Raw genomic sequence first — 23424 nt, 5'->3', positions numbered from 1 at the left:
CACCGGGACAGGATGATCTATGATTGTCGTAGCCTTAGAGTATGCAATGTGAGACCCGATTCGAGCCTAAGCAATAACGCCGGAGACGGTCAGCAGTCATTTATGGTTCATGTTGCATGTGTAACCGTCGTGCCTATCTATAAGCTGACATATGAGAAAACTTAGAGACAACAAGTCACGTCCCACTACCGACCCGCAACTCATTTATCCTTACGTCCATGGCAAACGAATAATCACCCACGCCCCAACCATTGGTCTTCGTCTACGAAGATCCGATATCGGCTCAATGGTCTAGTGGTATGATTCGCCCTTCGGGTGCTTGTGTATTATCACAACCCTTCAGCTCAGCGGGAATGGGCGAGGTCTCGGGTTCGAATCCCGATTGAGCCCTCATAACGATTTGTTTTGCCAGTCTCTATCTAGTGTTAATATTACGTATCAGGCAATCTTCAGTAGCCTAGTATTTACAGAATGGACGTGACTAGCAAACGTACTCTGATTGACGTCGATGGACAATGATGAACGTAGTGATGAGATAAACAGCACGAGCAGGCACAGAATTTAAAACATAGGTAGTAAAACTCTCCATCAGTCCATCGATCAAATCTTCTTGGAGGAATTAGATATTACGTACATACAGAAAAAGATATTCAGTAGTGCCTTTCCACAATTTACAGGAGTTATCTCTCCACCATCCCGGCATTTGACCATCGCTTCATCCAGTGTTGAAATGGCCCCAAACGTGCACTCAACTCGGAAGTCAAGAAGAATTCGGCGATAGGAGTTAACTAGCGGCAAACCCTCTACCAATCACCGGGTTTCCCGCGCTCAACACTGCCGGCGCCGGAGCTGAAGACTCATTAGGGGAAATGCCCACGTGGTCCCACTTTGTGCCGCTCCTATCGCCGTTCTCGGCGGCCTCGATCGCGTCCGTACCCCTGGTCAACATCTGTCCTCCTACTGGCCCACGTGAAGCTTAGGGGATTGCTATCAAAGCCAATCTTCTCTTGGATCATCACGCCAACGCTTTGGACGCAAAACATTGCATCAGCAACGACAATAACGTACAACACCATGGACTACTCGTTGCAGAATCATCGCTCCTTTATCGGCTCCAAGGCGTCAGACCTGCCATCGCCCTCACTCATTTTGAGCTTGCCGGTCATCAAGAAGAATGTTGAGAGACTGCATCAAGATGTGGAAAAGGCTGGAGTCACTCTTAGGCCCCATGTGAAGACACTGAAGGTGCATGATTTACCCAGAATATCCCGTTCTCTTGTGGCTCGCCCGAAAAACTGACTGGGTCGCAGAGCCTTGAAGTGACCCGTCTGATGCTTGGCAATGGCAAGTTCAAGAAGACCGTGGCTTCTACACTGTCGGAAATTCGTGGTTTATTACCCCTGGCTGAAGAGGGTATTCTCGATGAGGTAAACTCATCTTCAGCATGCCAGGAATTACGATCTCGAGGGCTAACAAGCCTACTCTCTTAGGTTCTCTATGGACTCCCTCCTGCGTCAGGAGCCATTCCATTTTTGAGCGACCTGCGAAAATCTGTAAAAATTCTTCTGATGATTGACCATGAGAAGCAGATTTCTCTCCTTGAGGAATTCGCAAAGAAAAGCCCCGAGACCTCTCCAGCGGCTTGGGATATATACATCAAACTTGATGTGGGTTCAAAGCGGGCGGGCCTGCCCCTCGGGAGTGAGCGTCTCCAGAAGCTCATCGAACGCGTCAACGAGTCGTCAGCCGTCTCCTTGTACGGTTTCTACTGCCATGCCGGCCACTCCTACGGTTGCCGCACTCAAGAAGAGGCAGAGAGTGTTCTTGCAGTGGAGATTAATGGTGTTCTGAGTGCTGCAAAGTTAATTGTTGGAGAGCAGAAGCTCACCCTATCCGTAGGGGCCACCCCCACAGCGCATGTTGTTGGCAGCCTTAGAACGGCAATTCCTGAAAACGTGACACTGGAGCTTCACGCCGGTAAGAAACGTTGCAAACGCCTAAAGTGACCGATCAACTGATCACCTTGATATCTAGGAAATTTTCCTACAAACGACCTCCAGCAAGTTGCAACGGGGCTCGTTGGCTCTGAAGACCAAGCCATTCGCGTCCTCGCCGAGGTCTGTAGTGTGTACCCTGAAAGAAACGAGGCCCTCATCAACGCCGGAACCATTGCCTTGTCGAAGGAGAGTGGGCCTTCTCCTGGCTTCGGCAGTGTAGTTGGGAAGCCGGGTTGGGCGGTGGTACGAATGTCGCAAGAGCACGGTATCGTGGGCGAGGTCCAGAGCCCGGGATCGAAGAACACCGAACCTGAGCAGAGAGACGTGGAGGCCAGCTTCCAGGTTGGAGACAAGGTTTTCCTCAATATCCAGCATGCGTGTATAACCGCAGCAGCGTTCTATGTGTATTATGTCGTGGACGAGAATGACGTTGTTAGAGACACCTGGGTGCCGTGGAAGGGCTGGTAATCACCCGAGGTTTGATCTCGTTGGTATACATAGGAAAAGAAATCCAGTACTATTTTCGCTTGCCTACCGAGTTACACCCCACTTAAACAGTATCCCTCAAGCCCTACTGGCGCCTTCTGAGCACCCGATATCAATGAAGAATCCCATAGTGCGTACTGATCGCCTTTTCCCATCAAGATCAGCCATGTAAAAATGTCTTCCAGGTTGTTCAAGCAAAAGAAATCCAAATCTGCTTCTCGTTCATCACACGACAGACGTTCCACGGCCCTGCACCGATATCCGTTGGTGTCACTTCGTTGTGGTCCCAGATATGCTGTAGGAGCACAGAGGTCTGGCGGATGTTACCCAGACCAATGGTAGCAAACATATGACCCAGCCTCTCATGCAGAAACGCTTGCTGCCCCGTATCCGTGACACAAGAGCCGATGATGGTGATGGGCCAACACAGGCTTGTATTTATGCGTACGCTTGGGTCTAGTCGGGCAAGATGCGAGAGGGCTCCATTCAGAGCGGCCTGTACGGCTACTGAGTGCAAACTGCTATTGCCCCGGGAAATAGGGTGCAATGCTGTGTGGAGGTATAAGAGCAGAGACTTTTGGTATATGTAACCCGCTAGAGCAACATTCTCGCCTACTGTCGGGTTGGGCTGCCAATTCTGTATCTGGCTCAACAGCTGAGCGAAAAGGATAAAGTCGTCCGCACAGGGCTGCCAGTTGGGGTCATCTTCATGTCCCATCATGCGCCGGCCCAAGTCAAAAACAGACGGAATTAGAAGTATTAGATCAAGCCAGCAGCCACATAGGCTACCGATATATGAAGATGCAACAAGCTCTGTTGCAAGAAGTAACAAATCGTTACTTAGGAAGAGTTGGTCGCTTAAGCGCGCGTCAATAGATATCATGCTGACCGTCGCCGTGTAAAGGTAATATTCCGTCAAGAAGTCCTTGAGTGATTTGTGGAGCATCGTGTTGTTTGCTGATAAGAAAGGAAGAATGAGTGATTGCGCTGCCATGAGGTGGTCGAGTATGGTCCCATTTACGTCGCCCTTGGCAGTCTACGAAAGTGTCAATAACCGGACGAGCCACCCTTGATGCACGGAAGTCCTCCTGCCAAGAGACAACGAAAGAGACAAAAATTCGCACTTACCTCCACAAGGCAAAGGATCAAGGCTCCAATGCCCAATATCAATGTCTCCTCTCCATGTTGTCCGCCCATGAATGTGGAGATATTTTGTTGGAAGAGTCGCAGCGATTGATTGTAGTATTTTGTCGCAACTCTGTCTGCTGAGACCAGCGATTTGGCCGCCCGATGAACAGCGCTTTGAGTAAGAAGTAGGTGAAGAACAAGGTCGCTGCTAAACGCCAGTGGTATGAGTTGCACAGAAAAGGGGTTGTCCATCGTAGACCCGTTGGCCATGCTTATTGTTGTCGCACTCAAGTAGTGGCTTAGCAGTTCCAGAGAGTTATCGTCATGGTTTCCACCGAGCAACCTCATCCCCCTTGGCACGAAATTGCTCGCATCCGAAACTCTTCGGAGTGGTGAGCACACCAGCTGATCGACAGTCTCATCATCGTCCCTGTCGTCGCCATCAATGCCCGAGAAAGATAGAGCATCGTCGGGTAATAAGCCGGCGATTGCACTGTCATTGGGTGCATTGAACTGGTATGTCAACTCCGCATCTTGAATGTGATGAGCCGTGGTCGCGGGACTTGTAGTTGTTGTGACGGGTGCAGCTATAGTGCCGGTTGACTGAGCGCTCAACCCCGGACTAGAGCCGATCGTGGTAGCAGCGGGAGACTCTGAGGATGTGGGCTGTGATGCGAAGTTAAACGCCTCGACACCAAGCGAGGAATCTCGGACGGCTTGGGGGCTCTGATGTGCACCTGTTGAGCTTTCTGGGGATGCCGTTGACGGGGCTCCAGGTTGTCCGGTGCCCTGAGACGCGTTTTGTGAGATTGAAGCCTCAGGAGCTGTGCGCGCAACTCCATGGTGGGATCCCGTTGGTGGCCATTGACATTCCAACTTGTTCCGCTCACAGCCGCGGCAGCGCGGCTTAGTCTCGTCGCATTTCTTCTTGCGACCGCGGCACGTCAAGCATCCCGTCCGGACGCGGAAGATCGGACCCGCAAGCGTGCGGCGGGGTTTGGTAGCCGACGACATGACCGGAATTAGCCGCGGTGGAGGGGAACACGATGCCAAGTCGACCGCACCGCTGCAAGATTCTGGAGAAAGTTGCAGTCAAGGGTTAAGGTCAATGATAAAGACACATTGGGATAGTGCTTAGATATCGATGTGATGGATAGTTTAGACGCTGGCAAGAAGTTGATGTCGTCGGATGCACCTGCGTGGACCAGATAAGGAAAAGTTTGCCGGGGTCGGTCGAGAGACCACTCTTCATTGTCTCGAGCGCGGTCTGTCGAGCCCGCAGACCCACTTGACACCGGTCGTGAGCGCGGTAAAGCATCGGATTGGTTACCCCGCATGCTCTGTCTCGGCCAGGTTACCCTTACGACAACTATATACAACTATGTCATATCACGCCTAACTCGCCGCTGTCGAAATCTCATTGCCTTGTTCTGAAAGAAATATGGAAGCAACGAGCCATCCCCCGCTAATCCACTTGACCTGTGCCTGGTGTGTTGCGGGGGAAGTGCAAGGATGTATTCTGGTTTAAAAAATTCCTCAGCAGACTTAACTAAAGAGACATGGTTAGTAGGTCAGACTCGTGCTATGATAATCTCTACATGTGTGCTGTCAAGCCCTGATAGCTTTAGTTGATGCGGCGGTGGTGAAAACTCGGCCGTTGAATATGTGGTGCGTTCTTGCGTTTGGAGTTTTCCTAGGAGCTAAGCTGCAATGACCATCATATAGAGTAAGTCCCTTGAGCTTTGGGTGGCTTCTGTGCATCATAACTTACGCTGGGCTACTTAGATCCCTTCGCTCAGAAAACGACAAGAAGCAAAATAAGTAAGAGCATTGCGCGGGTACCTAAAATCTTGCAGAGCCAATAGCTATACGTATGGTTTGACGCTGGATTCGTGTACACATTGTAACAAAAGCTCGGCGCCTTTAGGAACTGAGAGATTCTGCTTAGTATACTATCGAGTCTAGCATTCGAGCCACTGACGAAGCTGGTGGGAAACCCCCCAAACAAGCTCAAGGCAAATCATTTTGTGTCCTTTGATACTCTCTCTGATTTGTTCATTTTCACCCGGCACGTCATCGATAGAACTCTACTCTTGCTACGTCACAGATGACAGAGATTATCTCAATATATTCCGAACGGATATCTCAAAAAGATGTGAGAAGACACAAGCCTTTCTCCATATCGAATAGGAACATCATCTACTTTTGAATCTTGATCACTCCAGCTTCGAAATGCTCTTAATCCTGTTTTTGTTTCAGAGCGACTGTGAAACGGATCTCGAGATCAACGATCTGTGTAGAAGAGCGTCTGCGATGCGATAAGACAGACGAGGTCGACAACGATGGCAAAAACTCCTAAGCTACCCTCACCGTGTTGTCTACCTGGTAGTACTGCAGCAGTCAAGCGTGACAGATGTAATGATCTGATCACTCTCTTCGTCTTGTTTGTCCCTTCTTTTCTGTTGGCCACTTCTATTTTATTGAACCTTTAAACTCTAGCAAGTTGACATGAGCAAAAGAAAAAAACATACTTGTCGCAGCATGTAGATGAATATATATTTACATTTACTAATTCCGCAATTAACATAGACATCCAGGAGGAAAATCAAAGAAAAATCAATGGTGTCCTAAGTTTATCGTTTTGGCGGAGCTTGGAATAGATTGACAGTGTTGCTGCAACAGTGCGCAGGATTTTCATCAGTCCATCCTTGAAGGCATTAGATGGAGTTTCGAAAATGTATGCAATTGAGGTTATTCAACTTTATAGCTACTCACTTTGGGATAATCCACAACAGGATTGCGAAAAGGAGAGGTATGCGACTTGAATGGGTGCACACTGGGGCGGGAATAATTGCCGCAAGCCGCGTGTTTTGTCCCGCTCAATGGTGTGTGTTGGGCTAAATGGGTCTGTTCTTCGTTGATCTTCGCGAAGACGTAGCTGGTGCGAGCCAACCAATCAACCCTCTGAATCTAGCGAACCTGCGCTGGCACCAGTGCAGATTCGACTAGGTGTCCTGCACGTCGCTCGTCTTACACACCACCACGTCTCGAGCTGAGATGTCTTAAATCCTACTTGTGGAGAAAAAACGTGAGTGGATCAATATTGGCACGGTAGCTAGGTCTGTGAAGGGCTCCGTTTCGCGGGCCATTGGGGAGGGGAGGCACTGAAGAAGTCAGTGCATAGGGTACCTACTCATAGTCTTGCGGCACAGTTGCATCGACTAGGCTGCACGCCAACATGTGGCGATGGCCTTGAGAAGGCTGCACACAAGATAACCGCCGCCGGACAGGTCCATCGTAAAACCCTAACCAGAGGCCGTAAACCGTCCCTGTCTACCTTCGTTACGAATGCCTGTAAACCGCCCTGGGGCGCACCGGTTTACGGCCGTAGGCCGTTGAGGCACAGCGGGTTGGATTGAATGCCCACGCTTCCCAGGGAAACTAGTCCGTCGTGATGTACTGCCACTAAACACGTGTGCGTATTGGATTAGTGGTGCTAACGCGTTCATGGAAGTTTGCACATGCAGGCCGAAGCAAACAGCATGTCCAGGGCAGGGGATGTTCACCAGTCAACGCTCAGGCAGCTGGCAATAAGCTGCGTAGCACTGCCGCCAAGCAGATGTTATTGACTTACCAGAATAGCGATGCTGGAGCCCCGACGTCAATATCTCAGATGACCTTCCCCTCGTGCCTCACACAGATACGTCAGTCATAGTGTCTTCCCTAGCAGCGCAGTCCCGTACATCCCCCGGACTTGTGCGAAACTGCCAACGCGGTGGCGCCAAGCGATATCACACCGCTTGGTTTGTCAGGAATTCCTTAGTGAATGCCGTACATTCCCGTACATTCTTGCTGGTAGGTACTGGGTGCTTGAGACATTCGTGCCACCCAGTTTGCTGCTGCACCTCGGCGATCCCCTCACCTTGTGCAGGTTGCTTTGCACTTGAACCGAAGAAAAAACAGTAACACGCTTCCAAGGATTCTGAAGTCAGGTAACACAACGCAGTGGATGTGCAGCCAGACAACAGGTACGTATGCAGCACAGTTTGCGATGTGCTCGCAGTGTACCTGGGTTGGATCGTCCCCATTGCAGTGTTCAAGGGCGTTGCATGCGACACCAAAGATCATTTGGGCCAATTTTTTTTTAGCTCAATGGACTAGAGTCTCGAACCCTGGAGCCTCTTCGCTGGGTGCCACTCCCCAGCGGTAGGAGAGCAACACTAGCGGAGGAAGCTACTCACCAGCTCGAACCCCAAGGGGTTCAGGTGTCTCAAATAGTTTGGACTGTCGGGTTTGCGTGGACACTGTCTTAGTGAAGTTCTCGGCGCGAGTAGCCACATACCAGTGCAGGTCTGCATATAACATCCGGGTGGATGGCACCTCCAGCACTTTGTCTTTCTCCTCAATCAATCTTCACGCCTCTGTATTTGTTTAGGCAAGATATCGGGGACTTGTATAGCTCGATTCCTCGTTTGAGGCAGATCAGGATGGAAAGCATCCTCGCCAGCTATCCAGATTACAAGTCAACGTCCCGTTTGGACGACCTTCGCGCAACAGACTACGGCTACCTCGACAAGCAAGGACACCTCTATCTCGATTTCACTGGCGCGGGCCTCGCTGCGCAGTCTCAATTCCGTGCACACGAAGCTCGACTCGAGCAAACCCTCTTCGGGAACCCCCATTCCATAAATCCAACGAGCCAGTCTGCTACCAACCTTGTGGAAGATACCAGAGCTCGCGTCCTATCCTACCTCAACGCATCCCCGGATGACTACACTGTCATTTTCACCCCGAACGCGACAGGCGCAGCAAGACTGGTCGCAGAGGCCTATCCCTTCAAGCGGCGAACGAGGCTTGTCCTCACATCCGACAACCACAACTCGGTCAACGGTCTGAGGGAATTTGCGCGCCGAAACCATGCCCGGACTGTATATATCCCCGTCCGCGCTCCGGAGCTGAGGGTAGATTCATCTGATCTGATGTCAGCACTAAAGCCTCGCAAGACAGGGTTGTTCGGTTCGGCAGCCCCCCGCAGGAGCGGTTTGTTCGCATACCCGGCCCAGAGCAACTTTAGTGGTGTGCGTCATCCGCTTTCTTGGATCGGCGTGGCACAGCAGCAGGGTTATGACGTGCTGCTTGATGCCGCGGCTTACTTACCGACCTCGATCCTCGATCTGTCCCCCTCTGGCGTCCAACCAGAATTCGTCATCGTCAGTTGGTACAAACTGTTTGGGTATCCGACCGGGGTCGGCTGCCTGATCGTGCGGCGCGACGCTCTGTCACGACTGGCCAGCACGCGACCTTGGTTCTCCGGGGGCACAATCACGGCGGCGTCAGTTGGGATACCTTGGCACGTTATGGCCCCAGACGAAGCGGCCTTTGAAGATGGCACAGTCAACTTCTTATCGATTCCAGACGTTCATTTTGGGTTGGACTGGCTGGACGGAATCGGGATGCCCTTGATCGCTACCAGAGTCCAGTGCTTGACCGCATGGTGTCTTGATCGTCTACGAACCCTGGAACACAGCGACGGGTCGCCGGTGACCAGGGTTTATGGTCCGACGAATATGATATCAAGGGGCGGTACAATATGTTTCAACTTCCTAGACGTAGGCGGCAGAGTGGTGGACGAGAGGCTGGTCGCCGTGGAGTCGTCGACGCAAAAGATATCACTGCGGACCGGCTGCTTCTGCAACCCAGGCGCTGGCGAAACAGCCTTTGGTCTGAACAAAAGGGCGTTGGAGCCGCTGAACCAGGTTCAGAGCAACTCTTTAGATGACTACGTACGGCTGCTTGCTCCGGTTGGAGCCGTACGTATTTCCTTCGGCTTTATATCGACGGCAGAGGATGTGGAACGGTTCATTGACTTTGCGGAAAAGACATATCGAGATAGACTGACACCTGTCAATGGTCTGCCAGCACAAGACCGCTGCTAATGACAGGTAGCCGAATAGAATGTACTATTAGTTTTCCAGTAGTCTCACGTGTGGGTGTTACTGACTCAGCACACCCGCTCAAGGGACTGTTCGATCGATCAGCCGTTGACAAACGCGGGCCCTCCCGCCCATTTGTCACCTGTGCGGCCCTGGAGTGGCTCAAATGATCGGAACAGGCAGGCTTAGCGGATGTCAAATGGCAGCGAGGTTGTTTGGCTTCCACAAGTTTACACGTGCAGGGACAACCCGCGACAGCCGACAAACAAAGACTGAGGTGCTCCCCTACTGGCACAGCAGAACTTTGACCCACGGGAAAGTGGCCCATTCCCATTTAGTGGAAAAGTCGACACCCAATACCTACCCCTCTGACTTTTCAGGTATGGTGAAGTGGGATCATGAACCAATCAACCACCCTGACTCGGGAACACCATCCAGACTAAGCATCTTGTTCGTCTGATTACCCATTTCTTATCGAAACCGCACATGAGAAAATGCTTGACGCGCTTATTAACTACCAGTATTCTGTTGGTTTGGTAAATTCTTCAACGGGTACACAGCTAGATCGGCAGTCTCTTGCAGCAAAGACCCTGCTGTACTAATCCAGACACGGACATAATGTAACGCTGGTGCACATCGGACCAATCAGCTGTCTTGGGAAGGCTTCACATTAGGCATTACTTTCCGTTCCAACATCTTTCTCATGTTGGGTCTGAATAAGTTGGTTGTACGCTGCCACGATCTGAAAAGTAGGTCAAGTCCCCCCGGGATAAGCCGCTTGCTGTGCTCTCATTCAGTCCTCATGGCCAATGAAGACAGCAGCAACCGAAAGCCAGATTCTAACGAACTCAAAACTGGCTGGTAGCTATTTAGTCGAGTTCATTGCTATGCAAGGATGCTTTTTTGATGTCGTTCAGTGGGGTCCCAATTCTGGTTCGAAAGCATTACCCCTCGAAAGTGGGCAATAATCAGGAGTACCCTCTTTCAATGGAGCCCACCCCCGGTGCTTGACACCTACAGACACCAAAAGAGGACCATAACCCATTGGTTCTCTGTGGGGACAGTCTGCGTCGTTTATCAATTGTGTGACCACCTCGCTTTGATATGAGGTTGCATTCTCTGCTCCCTTCCATTTCGTCTCCTGTTCTTCATTCTTGACACAGCGGCCATTGTGCAAACAAGCTACAAACTGAACCACCATGGAATATTTGAAACCAACCTGGTACCATGAAGTCCTGCTACTAGGGGCTTTGTCTGCGTTATCAACTTTGCGCGAGTCTCCTGTGCAGACCATAGCTCGATACCTTCTCACTGTTGCAGTCGCAAGGCATCTCGCCAAAGGCATCTACAATGTCTTCATCTATCCATACTTCTTTTCACCGTTAAGGCATCTACCCGGCCCCAAGGTAAGCAAACGAGACCCGAGATCCTGCAGTAAAAGCTTTCTGACGCATGTCTAGGATCATCACTTCTTGCTCGGCGATCTGATCAACCAGGCACGCTCTGGAAACCCCATTGAGCCGTACCTTTCGTGGACAAGAAAGTGGCCGAATGAGCCTTTCATTAAATTTACTGGTTTTGGCAACGCCGATTGTTTGCTCATCAACAGCCTTGAGGCCTACAAAGAGATTTTCCAGACGAAGAGTTACTCCTTCGTCAAGGCTCAATTCAATACCAGAGTCATTGTCCAGGTCACGGGCACTGGCATGGCCTTTGCAGAGGGTGATGCGCACAAGTCTCAAAGAAAGCTGTTGTCACGTATGTTGCACCGGGGCAGCACCGCCTTGTTGACCACGCTAATGGTGCGGTTTTCTAGCCCAGTTTGCGCTTAGCAACGTGAAGAGAGCAATTCCGCTCTTCAAGAGCAAAGGAAAGGAGCTCATTGAGCACTTTCACCACCAAATCAAGTCTCAAGATGGCATCACGGATGGTAAGTGGTACTGGGATAGTTATCATTGGCTGTATCAGTCTGCGCGGATTACTAACAAGCATGGTTGCTAAATGTAGTTTCTTCTGCCTACGGCCGTGTCACACTTGATATCGTTGCGTGGTTCACTCTTGGAATCGACCTTGAGAGTACCTTGTCGACCTCGCTGTTCCACGAAGCCTACCACAAGATGTTCGACCCCTCGGCTTTTGGTGCATTTCTCATGGTCATGAACGCCTACATCCCTGGAACACGAGCACTTCCGTTCGAAGAGAACCAGGAATTCAATGCCTGTAGCGAAAGTGTTCGTTCGAGACTGAAAGAAATCATCCAGCAACGTGTGAAAGAGATCGATTCGGGCTTGATTGATGTTAGCGAGAAGCCCGATCTTCTGACACACATGATCTTGGAGTCGCGAGCCATCGGTGACCCATGGTCTGAGGCTAAGATTCTTGAGAACTCCATGAACGTCTTGGTTGCTGGGCATGAGACTTCAGCAACGACATTGACCTGGGCATCCCATACCTTCACTCTTTACCCGCATATTCAAGAAAGAGCTAGAAAGGAAGTCCTCGACCTATTGGCAAGGAAGCCTGATCCGGACTATATGGACCTAGACAGCCTACACTACATCGACAACATCATCAAGGAGACTCTTCGATTCTACGCACCTGGTGTCCTGGCAGCAAGAGAGCCCGTCAACGACATCGACGTCTGCGGGACTGTCTTGCCCAAGGGCACATTATGCTACCTCTTCCCGGCTTTGGTTACTCGAAGCTCTCGTATCTGGGGTGAGGACGTGGATGAATTCAACCCGGATCGTTGGGACCGACTCACTGGCGAGGCCACTAACCCTCATTCGTTCGCAACGTTCTTGGTTGGGCCCCGACAGTGCATTGGCAAAGTGTTTGCTTTGTTGGAGATCAAGGTCCTTCTTGTGGAGATGCTGAGCAACTTCAAGTTCGAAGCTGCCGTGGATCCTAAAGACATTAAACTTGTGAACCCCAGCCCTGTTCTGAGACCGCAAGGTGGTTTGAAGATCAAGATTCTTCCTATTGAAAGGACCTGATATTTAAAGGAGACAAAGCATGGAAAACAGCAAATATAGAAAAAACATCTACCGTAATAAACCTTAGATCTGCTTGGTTGCTACTGTGGTTATTCACCTCTACTACCTCGCAATCCCACCCTCACCTACTTCCTGCAGAGAGCGACAATTCCAAATTTGACTTGGCCTCTTTAAATCATAGTTGACTAGCTTGTAACCGTAAGGTGCTTGTATGGCTTATGTATTACGTGTTGGAGACCCATGAGATAGTACCCAAATGTGAGCAAATGACCGCAGCGGGAAATATTTCAGCACTTTACTGACTGCAGCTATAGTGCAACACTCATGATGGCTTCATTGATTTCAACTCCAATCTTCCATAATCATCTTTAATCTGGCAAATTAAACGTTCGGTCGATCCGCTTTGCGCTATCTCAACCTAGATGCGCAATCGCGTGTGTTCCCATGTGCGAGTTTGCAGCGCCGACCCATGCGTTCCAATTGTTCATCCCTCCATGCGGACATTCAGCCGTGATAGACCGGCCTTGTACCTGGACAACAACGTCGCTTCCACGGTGGATAGTAATCACCACCTCACCAGTTCTGCTGTTAAAAGGCACGCTTCCGTGGTAAACACCAACACCTCCCTTTGGAACCCCATCATCGTCCCAAGATCCTTCTTCCGCGACTCCGCCGACACTAACTGTCACTTGAGCTGGACCGGTCAGCAGCGCAGAGTAGACAATTTTGTCTTCCATGATCTCAGCGGGGTGGAAGAGCTCCTGGCCGTGACTGCTGGTGTTGCCCGTTGTTCCACCAGAATCGCCAGCATCTCCGGGGTGTAAGCGATACCACGTCACCAGACCTTCTCTCGTGATCGTAGCTGTTCCATATTTGTAAAGATCGATGAGGAAAGGCAGAAGGAGACGCCAACCGTCGTGGGGCATATCACGGACGTAGTTGAAAGGCGCTTTGCCATACTCAAAAGCGCCGAACTGCTTCTCATGGAGTGGCCCGATGTAATGAGACTCCCCAAAATCATTCCAAGTGAGCTTGGTTACGGTTAGTAAGACTGATCGATGTGCATGGTGCGCAACACTTACGATCTGCACATATTCGGGTCTCATGGCTAGTATTTCGTTCCACCGGTCGTTCCACAGATCGTCTCCCTTCCACGCCCAGTTCTTGTTCCATGTGGGTAAATTCGTGTAAAACCAAGGCGAAACAGCCATCATGTATGGCCTATGCGGACCCAAAAAGTGGCGATACGACGTATCCAGCCCCTCGTCCATCTTCCGAGTATTTCCATGAGGCCATGCTGCCCAACTGAAGAGACCGTCTGTGACGCCGGTATTCAAGGCATTCTCGGCGCCAATAGAGGAGAAAGATGGAATGAAGAAGCAGCTTGTCGCAGCTTTGATCTCGTGCCAGTCGGCAGCGCTACTGACCCCTTCGAAGGTTGAGACGACGGGCTGCCATCCACGCTTAAAATATGCCGGGGATTGGGCAAACTAGAGTCCAAGTCAGCGCTTGAGCCCAGTTGGCTGCTCTCCTCTCGAAGTTCTACTCACCCTGCTGACAATATCGATAACCCGCTCTTTAGGCCAAGCTCCAGCTCCTTCATAGTCGAATGAGATGAGAAGCTTAAAGCCGGTTTGTTCGGCTGCGGTGAAAATATCCGGAAGTTTCGCAATGGCCTCCTCATGGATACCGAAGTTCAAAACAAAAGCGTCAATGTGTGCTTCTTGGGCAATCCCAATGTCGGCTTTGAACTCGTCAACCGTATAGTCGCATGTATTGCTCAGCTAGCTTCATTATTATTATAGTCTATCACGGGAGGCCTCCGCCTTTTCGACGCGTCGTTCGACATACCATGAAATGAGCAAATACCGCTCTCTCGAACCCCTGGGCTGGCTGCTGCGGAGGCGGCAAATAATGCTGCTGTTGCTGCTGCTGTTGAGGCTCATCGTCACCAGCGATAGCCGCGATCTCGGCTTCAATCTTCTTCTTGGCGTCTTTGAAGAATTTCCTCATGGTTGTCGCGTTTGTTGTTAGGGGGTGAAGAACATTCGTTCTACAAAAGACGAAGCAATGACGCGCCCGCTGCATTAATTGCTCCAGTTAAAATGACACGTGGAATGGCGAAGCTTCAGACTTGGCAAGAAAAGGCTGTTGTTGGAAGCCCCATATCTACGTAACCGAGGGCTTAGCAACGTCCCGTCCTACCCGACTATCTCGAAGCGATAGGCGGGTCTCTAGCGATGCTTTAGATATACTATGGCATGCTGTGCAACGTCCTCGGTGCGAACATGCCATGAATCAGGTCCTAGTTCAATGCATTGGCACATTGCTTTTTAGCGCCCTAAAACGCGTTTGTTATAGCACCTGGACATTGCAGAGGCCAACTAAAATAACGGGTTCGGGTGCTATTTCGTACATGGCACCTCGTAACTCCATTACCGCGAAAAACTTTCGGCAGCCTGGCTGGCTGACTGCAGTCAATGCGCAAACCATTGCTACTGAACTCACAAGACGTAATAGTCGCTCGTTCAAGTAACCATAAGGAACAACATCGTTCAAAATATCGCACTTGAAGTTACACCACGTCTTTATTAGATGTGGTAAAGAACATATACAGACAGTTCTTCACTCTTCAAAGCGACTAAGCGGCAGCTAGAAAATTACCTCGCATCTCTCAGAGGCTAGCTAGCCAGTTCACAGAGCAACGGGAACGGCTCAGATGGGCGGCGGGAAAATCCAGTTCAATGTTGTTACTGGGGCAAAAGGCAATGTCCCTGGCAAGGCTCGAACTTGCGACCTTTGGATGTCCCTTGATGTTCAAGAGTCATATTGAATTTATATGAGACCAACGCTCTTCCAACTGAGCCACAGAGACTGTGGAGGTTGTGTGATTTTGAAGCCAAGTTCATTCAAGAAGGCGGGATGGAGCTGCTGGCCTAATCTGCTTCTCCTAGTTGACGGACAGAAGACTAGCCGCGGTTAGAATACGACATATGCTTTGCCACTGAAAAAGGTGCTGAGGAGGAACGGCCAAGGCTCCCTTCAGATACGATAGGCAGAACTACAAAGTGTCTGACGCTTCCGTAACTCTGGCGTGGTAAACGTTAGTTGGAGCCGCTCCGATGCCGGAAACCAGCGACACTCGGCGCCGCAGCTCGGTGTGTGCACTAACAGATATACTTGGAGAAACCAAAGCAAACTGGCAGGTGGAAACTTCCCGGCAGGCCCCGGGCCACCTTTTGATTACGGTCTCCGCACCAGATAACAGTAGTGTGCCCGGCAGCAGAACACAATGCAGTTTGATCCGAATCGCGGACGTTGTCGCTCCACGGTGGCTCACATACAGTCTCAATGATACCGGGTTCGATATCTGAATACGAACACCCACTGTGCAAATATCAGTGTTGTGCTGCGGTATATCTTGTTCGTTATCCTTATACATCAAGTTTTCCCCGTCGCAATGAGCAGTCAAAGAGCTGGCACCCACCAAGCCAAACGTCCGCGAATTGGCGAGCGTACCATGCTGGCATGCATTGGTTGCAAGCAAAAAAAGTTGAAGGTCTGCATTTCGCGCCCTCTCTGATATCAACCTATCGACTTTAGCTAAGCTGTCTTAGTGTGACGGACAGAGTCCCAAGTGCCAGAATTGCGTCAGGACCGGACGAGGTAAGTTGTAGAGGGCTCCGTGCGATGCGTTAATTTGGGTAAACTGAATTGCGGGTTAGACTGCCTCGTAGAAGACCCCGGCACCGGCCTGCATCGCCCCCGGGATTACATGAAATCTCTAGAAGCCCGGGTAGCCTATCTCGAAGCACTATTGCAGCAGGTACGGCCTGAGGTCGCCCTCGATCACTTTGGCCCCAACCAGAGCCGCGATTCAGATACCGTCCAGCCTCGCACCGTTCCTACCCGGCCGATTCCCACGATGCAAATGCCCCCGGCCCTTCCTAACCTCCCGGACCAGTCTTCCTTGGACGAAATGGAGTTCCCCCACGCCCTTCGGGCACCTTCTATTGACGCCGAGGAGTATCATGTCGACGTACTTTCGTCGGAGGTCGCCCTCTTGTGCCTCAGTGCTGCGGGCAGGGAGCCACATTACTTTGGACCATCTTCCGCTGTCTCTTTCTCCCGTATCGTGAGCGCTACTATGGGGCTAACTAGCAGAGAAGGGAGTTCACAGCATAGCCATGCTGGCCGTGGCAAGAGGTTTGGTACAGGAGTACCTCGAGAAGTACCTTTGAGATTACCATCGCCAGCCTTACGGGCGAACCTGTCAGAGGCATATTTCAACAACATCCATCCCCAGTACCCATTCCTACATGAACCTACGTTTCAAACATGGGAAGAGAGTTGTCTCAAGTCCAGTATCGAAGTACAAATTAGCAGTGTAAATGGAGTATCCTGGTTTTTCGTGCTTATGGTCAGTCTATCAGTCCTTTTCTCCCAAGGTTTACTTCAGGCTACTCATGCTCAGCAGGTCTACGCAATAGGGTCTTTAGTACTTGGCCAGAGTCACTACGACGCTGCTGAAGCATACTACTCCATGGCCCTAGACCACATATCTGCGGTACTCGATCTCGACAACCTCGCATCGATACAAGCCATCTTATCTTGCGCCGTATACTCGATCAGATCACCCGTGGGCGTGAGTCTCTGGTAAGCCTTGCACGGAACACACTTTCTGCACTCAGTCTGACAGCTGCCCCTTTTAAGGAAAGTCTCAGGCATGGCCATCCGCCATTGTGTGGAGCTCGGATATCACCGAAGTGCAGAGAGGTATCATAAGAATACAGATGCTCTGACAAAAGAGATTTCTAAGAGGTGCTTCTGGGTAGCGTACGACATTGACAGAGTGGTAGCCTTCACACTTGGTCGTCCAGTTGGCATATCCGATGAATCAATCGATGTTGAGGTCAGCCTCTACTTTCATTAAGCATTTTGAAACGATTCTGACATGTCTTACAGTTACCCTTAGATATTGACGACGAAAACATAACCTCGAGCGGTTTGATGTCTCCTCCGCGGACATCTCTCACCGATCCACCGACCCTTATGACGGGGTTCATCCACGCTATCAAACTGCGTCGCTTGTGGACGAAGATAAGTGATAGCCTTTACCCGCCTCTGACTCGGCGATGTGATTGCGGTCACAGAGCCACGGTCGAGGGTCTTCGCCAGGAACTAGAAGAGTGGCGAACAAACACGCCTGATCAGTTGGACTACTCACGATCACATCCACTTTCGGTTTTCACCTCTCGTTCTTGGTTCCATCTTGCCTACGATCACTCTATTCTCTTACTGTATCGTCACCACATGGTGGGGTCCCCTAGAACCCACGCGACACCGGATGGCACTGGAATTACAGTTATAGCTGATGCTGAAACTACGGAGCGAGCCCTAGAAGAATGTGCGCTTCGAGCACGAGAGATGTGCATGCTCTATCGCCGAGTATACCAAAGTTCCTCTGTTCAGTTTACTTGGGGCAGCCTACACATATTGTTTCTTGGCGGGTTAACCTACCTTTACTGTTTATGGCGATCTAAGCATGTAAGAAACTCTACTAGACAAGCCGACGTCGTTGCAACATGCATGGCATGCACAACTGTTCTCATAATAATTGCTGAGCGATGGAAGCTGGCCACATCATATCGAGACATATTCGAAGCATTGTCTCAGCGAACTATCGATATGGTCTGTAATGAAGGATATAAGTCTGGCTCAGCCTCAGTACCAGCTGTAGGCCCGGGCCCCAGTATTGATACACAAACTCCGATGGGCGAAGAAGACCCTCCGTCGATGCAGGACTGGATTATAGGATTGGATGACTTGACGATCCCTCAAGAATCCGAGTGGCTGGTCCAGGAGTTACTACAAGGGGTGAGAGAGTATTAGGAGGCTAGGTGTTGGCTCGCCGTAGGAAACACAGTTTGACATGATATAGCTCTATTTACAGTATTATGATTTTCACTTAAAAGTTGACAACGCCCTTAAAACCTGTATTCGATTCTGGTCCGAGAGCACTTTGCAGCAGAGTCATCCAAAGGCTTTGTTAGAACCCTTTGACTATTAGCAACATCAGATGGATGGTTGCGGTTCTATTTCCAACCTCAGATACTCGTATACATGCGTAGCGGAGAGATTTTATATTCTCCACTTTGTACTCGGCGATACAGGGGACGGCTTTTGAGAGGCCTAGGAATTGAGAGACTAAACATAATAGTGATTTCTTGGAGACAAACTTTTATCATAAGAGTTATTCTAGTACCGCGTAAGTAAATGCGCGAACAAACACCTATCCTGATGAGCCAATAGTGCATCAAGACTCAAGAAAAGCAGTGCCTCATGTCCAGGCTCAACTCCAATTCCTCGGCGCACCGGTCCAGGCTCATGTTTTGCGTCAGCTCATAAAGCTTACTTGAATCAAGAATCTTCGTCTGGAGGGCATTCTCGTAGGCTTCCAAGTTCGACTTCACTGACATATTGGTCGTAACAGCCGGTTCCCCTGCGCTACTTGACTGCAGATTGGATTGGAATATGCCTGCGGCTGAGAATGGCAGAAAGTCCTCGTATGTGATGGGCAAGGCCTTCAAAATGCCTTCAGAGACAAGTCGGTCTAAAAAGGCAGACGGCTCTGTAGTGCTTAAACCTGACAGACTCTTCACCTTGGCCCTTGCGTCAGATGTGCACTTATACTCTAAGTACACAAGGCCCCGGCGCCGTAGCTCGTTCCAGTCATCAGGATATTTCTGGAAGACTTGCTTCAGAATCTGGTCCACAGCGACCGGATCATGACTTTTCCCGGTTTTCTGGGCTGTCTCCATTGTCTCATTTAACAACTCATCATAAAGTTGCCGACCAGCGGGGGTCACTGCGGCGCCCCTTTCCTCGATCTCGCCAAATCTAGCCTTGTGAAACCCGTCCATAAAGGTCTCTTGTCCAGTTACAGCGAAGCGAATGCTCTCTTTAAGAGCAAGAAAGCTTGTTTGTCGGAGGAGTATGGGGCATTTCCTTGGTGGCGGGCCCTCAATACGGCTCTTGACTGCCATACCAGCGGCAACCATGGCTTTCTGGGCAGCGGTAATATCCAAGGCCCGTGGTGTGAGATGGTTGATATGTGAAGAGCCGAAGCAGGCAATATCTGCAAGAACTGGGTGCTCGCTTCGTAACAAACTATATTCCTCGTAGGTTGCTGCAGCAAGAGGCTGCCAGCTGAATGTTTTTAGGGCTTCAGATATAAACTGTTCTCCCTGCTCGGAGGTCAGACGTCCGTCCGAGTTATTTTCAGCAGTAATTAGAAGTTCCATAAGGACACCACTGAAAATATTGCGCTTCTCGAGGAGGTCCAAAGAAACATCACGAGCCGTTCCCGAGGTGAGTAACTCCGGACGGAGAAGAGTCGTGAAAACTCGAAAGGGATTGCGCTGAAGGGACTCGGTCGATATCGGTCGGAAGCAGGTTGCGTGCATAGGTAATCCGGCCGCTGAAAGGTCGTAGTAACCAACAGGATACATCCCGAGGAGGGCGAAGATGCGCCTGACGGTGTGAAGCTCCTTAGTGGTTCCGAGGCGAATAGCGCCATGTCTTTCGAGAGTGAGACGCTCGGTACTTGTCTCCATAGCAGCCGATTCGTCGAGGCCATTTAATCTCCTGATCTGCGCTTCTCGGTTGACTCCCTGAACAATCTGGACCAGGTCGCTATATAAAGGCACCTCAGACTTGTACATAGCAGACATAGCAAGGGCGAAGGAGGTTCTGAGGGTGTCGGTATCGACGTATCTGGTACCCGGCCCTGGTTGCCCTGGAGGGGCCGGTCGAGGGGCGGAAACAACACTAGTCGACATGATTGCAGAGGGTAACTTTGTGAGCTTTCGAAGCATCAAACCGAAGATTGCGTTTATTTACAGTGTGATTGCAAGGACATATGACTAAGGCGAGCCACAAATGTGTAGAAAAACTGGTTTGATGATTGACGATGGCTTGCCAAACTTCTGATATAATATATATGCACTAGAGCCTTCGCGTAGATGTGGGCATCTTTTCTGGATGTACCTGGCTACGACAACTTATGTACAAATACCTTGAGGGCTTCCATGCTTCTTCCGAGCGCATAGAGTATTGTTGAGAGCACGAGTTTGTGTCAGGCCTCCGTTTCAGCAACCTTCCTAATTGACATACACCACCTGCCTCTTTGCTGTGCTAGGGCCATTAATAGAGCCGGGTGGTGCCGACAACCAAAAGAGGGGTCGACCGCGTCTTGCTTTACCGAGCGCTGGTTAACGGCATTGCGGGGTTGTGATCTATGCCCACCCCAGCACTGGTCTCCGGGTTCGGCGGTTTCCGAGAGATGGCGACATTACGCATGCTTATCCGCATCCTCTCAGAAGCAGAACCAAAGCGGAGTAGTCGACACCTCGTTTTCAACCTACCACTTGACTCTTACAATTGCCAGACCGAAGCGTTTGACAACATTCGTTACATGGATAAGATATTCGGAGAATAAGCTGGGCAGCATTCAACAATTATAATCCAACTCATAATAACACACAACAAACATCCTCGAAACAAATAAAATGTTGACTATTACCAGAGTAACGGCACCCGCCCCCGCACCAGCACCAACACAGCTGGTTTCAGCGTTGGATTCGGGTCAGGTGGGAAGTGGTAAAGTCAATCGGCTTCATCAGATACCAGTCCCCGAGTCAAAAGAGGCTGCCCGACAATGGCAGCTCGAGCAGATGGCAGCTGCATTTCGCATTTTTGCCAAGTTAGGCTTCGCGGATGGAAGCAGTGGTCACATCAGCCTAAGGGGTATGTGTCACCCGCTATGAAATCCTAGCACTAGGTTTCATTATTGACTTTCCGAGACTCTGGCTAACTCACATGAAAAGACCCTGTCAGACCAGACACGTTCTGGATCAATCCATATGGAGTGCACTTCGGTGTACTCAAGGTGTCCGACATGGTCCACATCGATGAGGACGGCAACCGCATTGGTGGCGCCGACAAGCCGGTGAACACAGCGGGATTCACTATCCACTCGGTGTTGCACCAAAGACGACCAGATATAAACGCTGCTTGCCACATGCACAGTCCATATGGTCGCGCATGGAGTACGTTCGGACGGCCAATCGAGATGTTGAACCAAGGTAGGTGTGAAATTCAAGGCTCCATAAACACAAACTTACTGACTCACTTGTCCAAGATTCTTGCATGTTCTACAAAGACCTCTCAGTTTACGCAGGATTCGGTGGAGTCGTGTTGGCAAAAGAGGAAGGTGAGCATATTGCCGAGGCTCTTGGCCCTACCAACAAGAACATCATCCTACAGAACCATGGACTTTTGACAGCCGGAGGAACAATTGCTGAAGCGGCAGCATTTTTCATTGCCTTGGAGCGCGCTTGTCATACTCAGCTTCTGGTTGAGCAGTCTGTTGCACCTGGAACTAACGGTACGGCGAGCGGGTTAAAGAAGACAGTAGTCGGCGATGAGGAGGCTCAATACACTAAAGATGGAACCGGTACACCAGCAGTCATGTACATGCAGTTCGTCCCAGAGTACCAGTTAATTCTGAAAGAGTCTGGGGGTGATTTTCTGTTGTGAGGTAGCAGACATAGTGGGATGAAGATTCCAGTCCACTGCCATAATACAACAGCCGCGTGACTACAGAGTCCTCGATATGTGTTTTTCACAAGGATTCTAGAAATTGTAATGTTTTACTGTCACTCGGTAAGAAATGTGATTCAATAAGCAACTATTCTTAAGGGCTTGGTTTTTAAGAACGACCCTGGTATTTATTGACCTTTGGGCGTTGACATCAATGGATCAAGAACGGTAGTGTTCATCAAACAAATCTTCCACTATAACTATGTTCCAGCTTGAGACCATTTTTAACATTAAGCTTTCCAACTTTCAGGCTTCCATCGCGTAAGCCCGGAGTAAAACCACTTGCCCATCGTGTACACATCGTATATGGGAATCTTCTTTTCCAAAGCGTTGAAAATTGACTCCGAAAATGGAGGCATATTTGTGCACTCTAGTACCAAAATCGCAATATCTGGCCTATCAGCTACCAGTTGTTTTGCAACTGTAACAAGCTCAGCTTCGATATCTTCACTGATGTATGGTGCACCACAGCCGATGGTATTCCGCAAATGTCCATCTGGAGGTACGCCGCGGATAATGATCCTCGTCCAAAGCGCTTCAGGGACAAAGCTAGCAATGTGTTCCAACCCCAGTCGAGACTCATCGTAGGTGAGGACGCCCACGCTCTTGTTCGGTGGAAGCAGTGGCAATACTGATGGCAATTGAGCCAGCGATGATGTTGATATCGGGATGGGCAGCTTTGCAGCAAGTCTTCTCACTGAGCAATCAGTCTAGTATCTCTTCAAGTAACCCAGTTCCTTTTACTCACTCGGCTTGCGCCATGGCCAAAAAGCCACAACTGGTAATGATTCCCACGCATCCCTTAGCCGCTAGACGTAGGCCAGCGTCCACGAAACGGTCGATGAGCGCGGTATCATATTTCGACGCGGTTACAACTTGCGACACTTTAGAACCCTCCGCCATCTCGCGTATCAACGGAAACGGCCATGTTCGCTCATTGTATGGGTCACCTGGGGGTCGGTGAATGTCCACGTCTATGGCGATGAAGCCAAGAGGCGGTAGGGTATTTTCCCCTGTGAGCGCAACCATCATGATATTGAATGGATGGATATAGGCTGGTGGTTTCAAAAGCTCGGTTTAGGTTTTGTTCTTTCGTCGAAACATATCGCTCAAAAAGATACTCGACTCGGATGTGTGCAGGATAGACGTGATGCTAAAACGGTGTAGACTAGCTCACCTTGGGGGCTTGTTCATTGCCGATTGTCACTCACAACCCGCTAG

At 50.3% G+C, this 23424-nt stretch overlaps 6 protein-coding genes and 2 non-coding genes across 8 annotated transcripts; 5 read left to right on the top strand and 3 right to left on the bottom strand.

Annotated features, from left to right (window-relative positions):
• The first annotated feature begins 280 nt into the window (after window positions 1–280).
• On the top strand, window positions 281–390 carry ColSpa_tRNA_128. The gene is made up of 2 exons: window positions 281–316; window positions 355–390. It is a non-coding gene; the product is annotated as a tRNA-Pro (tRNA).
• Window positions 391–1074: 684 nt separating this feature from the next.
• On the top strand, window positions 1075–2465 carry ColSpa_04900 (D-serine dehydratase; the record flags this gene model as incomplete). Its single annotated transcript, XM_049271112.1, has 4 exons — window positions 1075–1245; window positions 1311–1427; window positions 1491–1977; window positions 2035–2465. 4 exons carry the CDS (start codon window positions 1075–1077, stop codon window positions 2463–2465), a joined length of 1206 nt encoding a protein of 401 aa, XP_049127069.1.
• A 5633-nt stretch (window positions 2466–8098) lies between these two features.
• ColSpa_04899 (molybdenum cofactor sulfurase) lies at window positions 8099–9547 on the top strand (the record flags this gene model as incomplete). The annotated part of the gene is made up of 1 exon (XM_049271111.1): window positions 8099–9547. The coding sequence occupies one exon, from the start codon at window positions 8099–8101 to the stop codon at window positions 9545–9547; it is 1449 nt and encodes a 482-aa protein (XP_049127068.1).
• A 1196-nt stretch (window positions 9548–10743) lies between these two features.
• Window positions 10744–12540, top strand: ColSpa_04898 (cytochrome P450 monooxygenase fum15; the record flags this gene model as incomplete). Its single annotated transcript, XM_049271110.1, has 4 exons — window positions 10744–10950; window positions 11005–11302; window positions 11361–11474; window positions 11552–12540. The coding sequence occupies 4 exons, from the start codon at window positions 10744–10746 to the stop codon at window positions 12538–12540; spliced, it is 1608 nt and encodes a 535-aa protein (XP_049127067.1).
• A 413-nt stretch (window positions 12541–12953) lies between these two features.
• Window positions 12954–13751, bottom strand: ColSpa_04897 (glucan endo-1,3-alpha-glucosidase agn1; the record flags this gene model as incomplete). Its single annotated transcript, XM_049271109.1, has 2 exons — window positions 12954–13571; window positions 13623–13751. 2 exons carry the CDS (start codon window positions 13749–13751, stop codon window positions 12954–12956), a joined length of 747 nt encoding a protein of 248 aa, XP_049127066.1.
• A 1558-nt stretch (window positions 13752–15309) lies between these two features.
• ColSpa_tRNA_127 lies at window positions 15310–15415 on the bottom strand. The gene is made up of 2 exons: window positions 15379–15415; window positions 15310–15345 (listed from the first exon to the last, which is right to left on the bottom strand). It is a non-coding gene; the product is annotated as a tRNA-Met (tRNA).
• Window positions 15416–18863: 3448 nt separating this feature from the next.
• ColSpa_04896 (uncharacterized protein) lies at window positions 18864–20381 on the bottom strand (the record flags this gene model as incomplete). Its single annotated transcript, XM_049271108.1, has 1 exon — window positions 18864–20381. One exon carries the CDS (start codon window positions 20379–20381, stop codon window positions 18864–18866), a length of 1518 nt encoding a protein of 505 aa, XP_049127065.1.
• Window positions 20382–21673: 1292 nt separating this feature from the next.
• On the top strand, window positions 21674–22140 carry ColSpa_04895 (decarboxylase NovR; the record flags this gene model as incomplete). Its single annotated transcript, XM_049271107.1, has 2 exons — window positions 21674–21686; window positions 21773–22140. 2 exons carry the CDS (start codon window positions 21674–21676, stop codon window positions 22138–22140), a joined length of 381 nt encoding a protein of 126 aa, XP_049127064.1.
• Between the last annotated feature and the right edge of the window lie 1284 nt (window positions 22141–23424).

This window comes from Colletotrichum spaethianum, assembly GCF_022836535.1.
Source record: "Colletotrichum spaethianum MAFF 239500 DNA, contig10, whole genome shotgun sequence".
Classification (NCBI taxonomy): Eukaryota; Fungi; Ascomycota; class Sordariomycetes; order Glomerellales; family Glomerellaceae; genus Colletotrichum; species Colletotrichum spaethianum.
The sequence above is the reverse complement of the archived record's forward strand: the minus strand, read 5'-3'. Positions and strand labels throughout refer to the sequence as shown.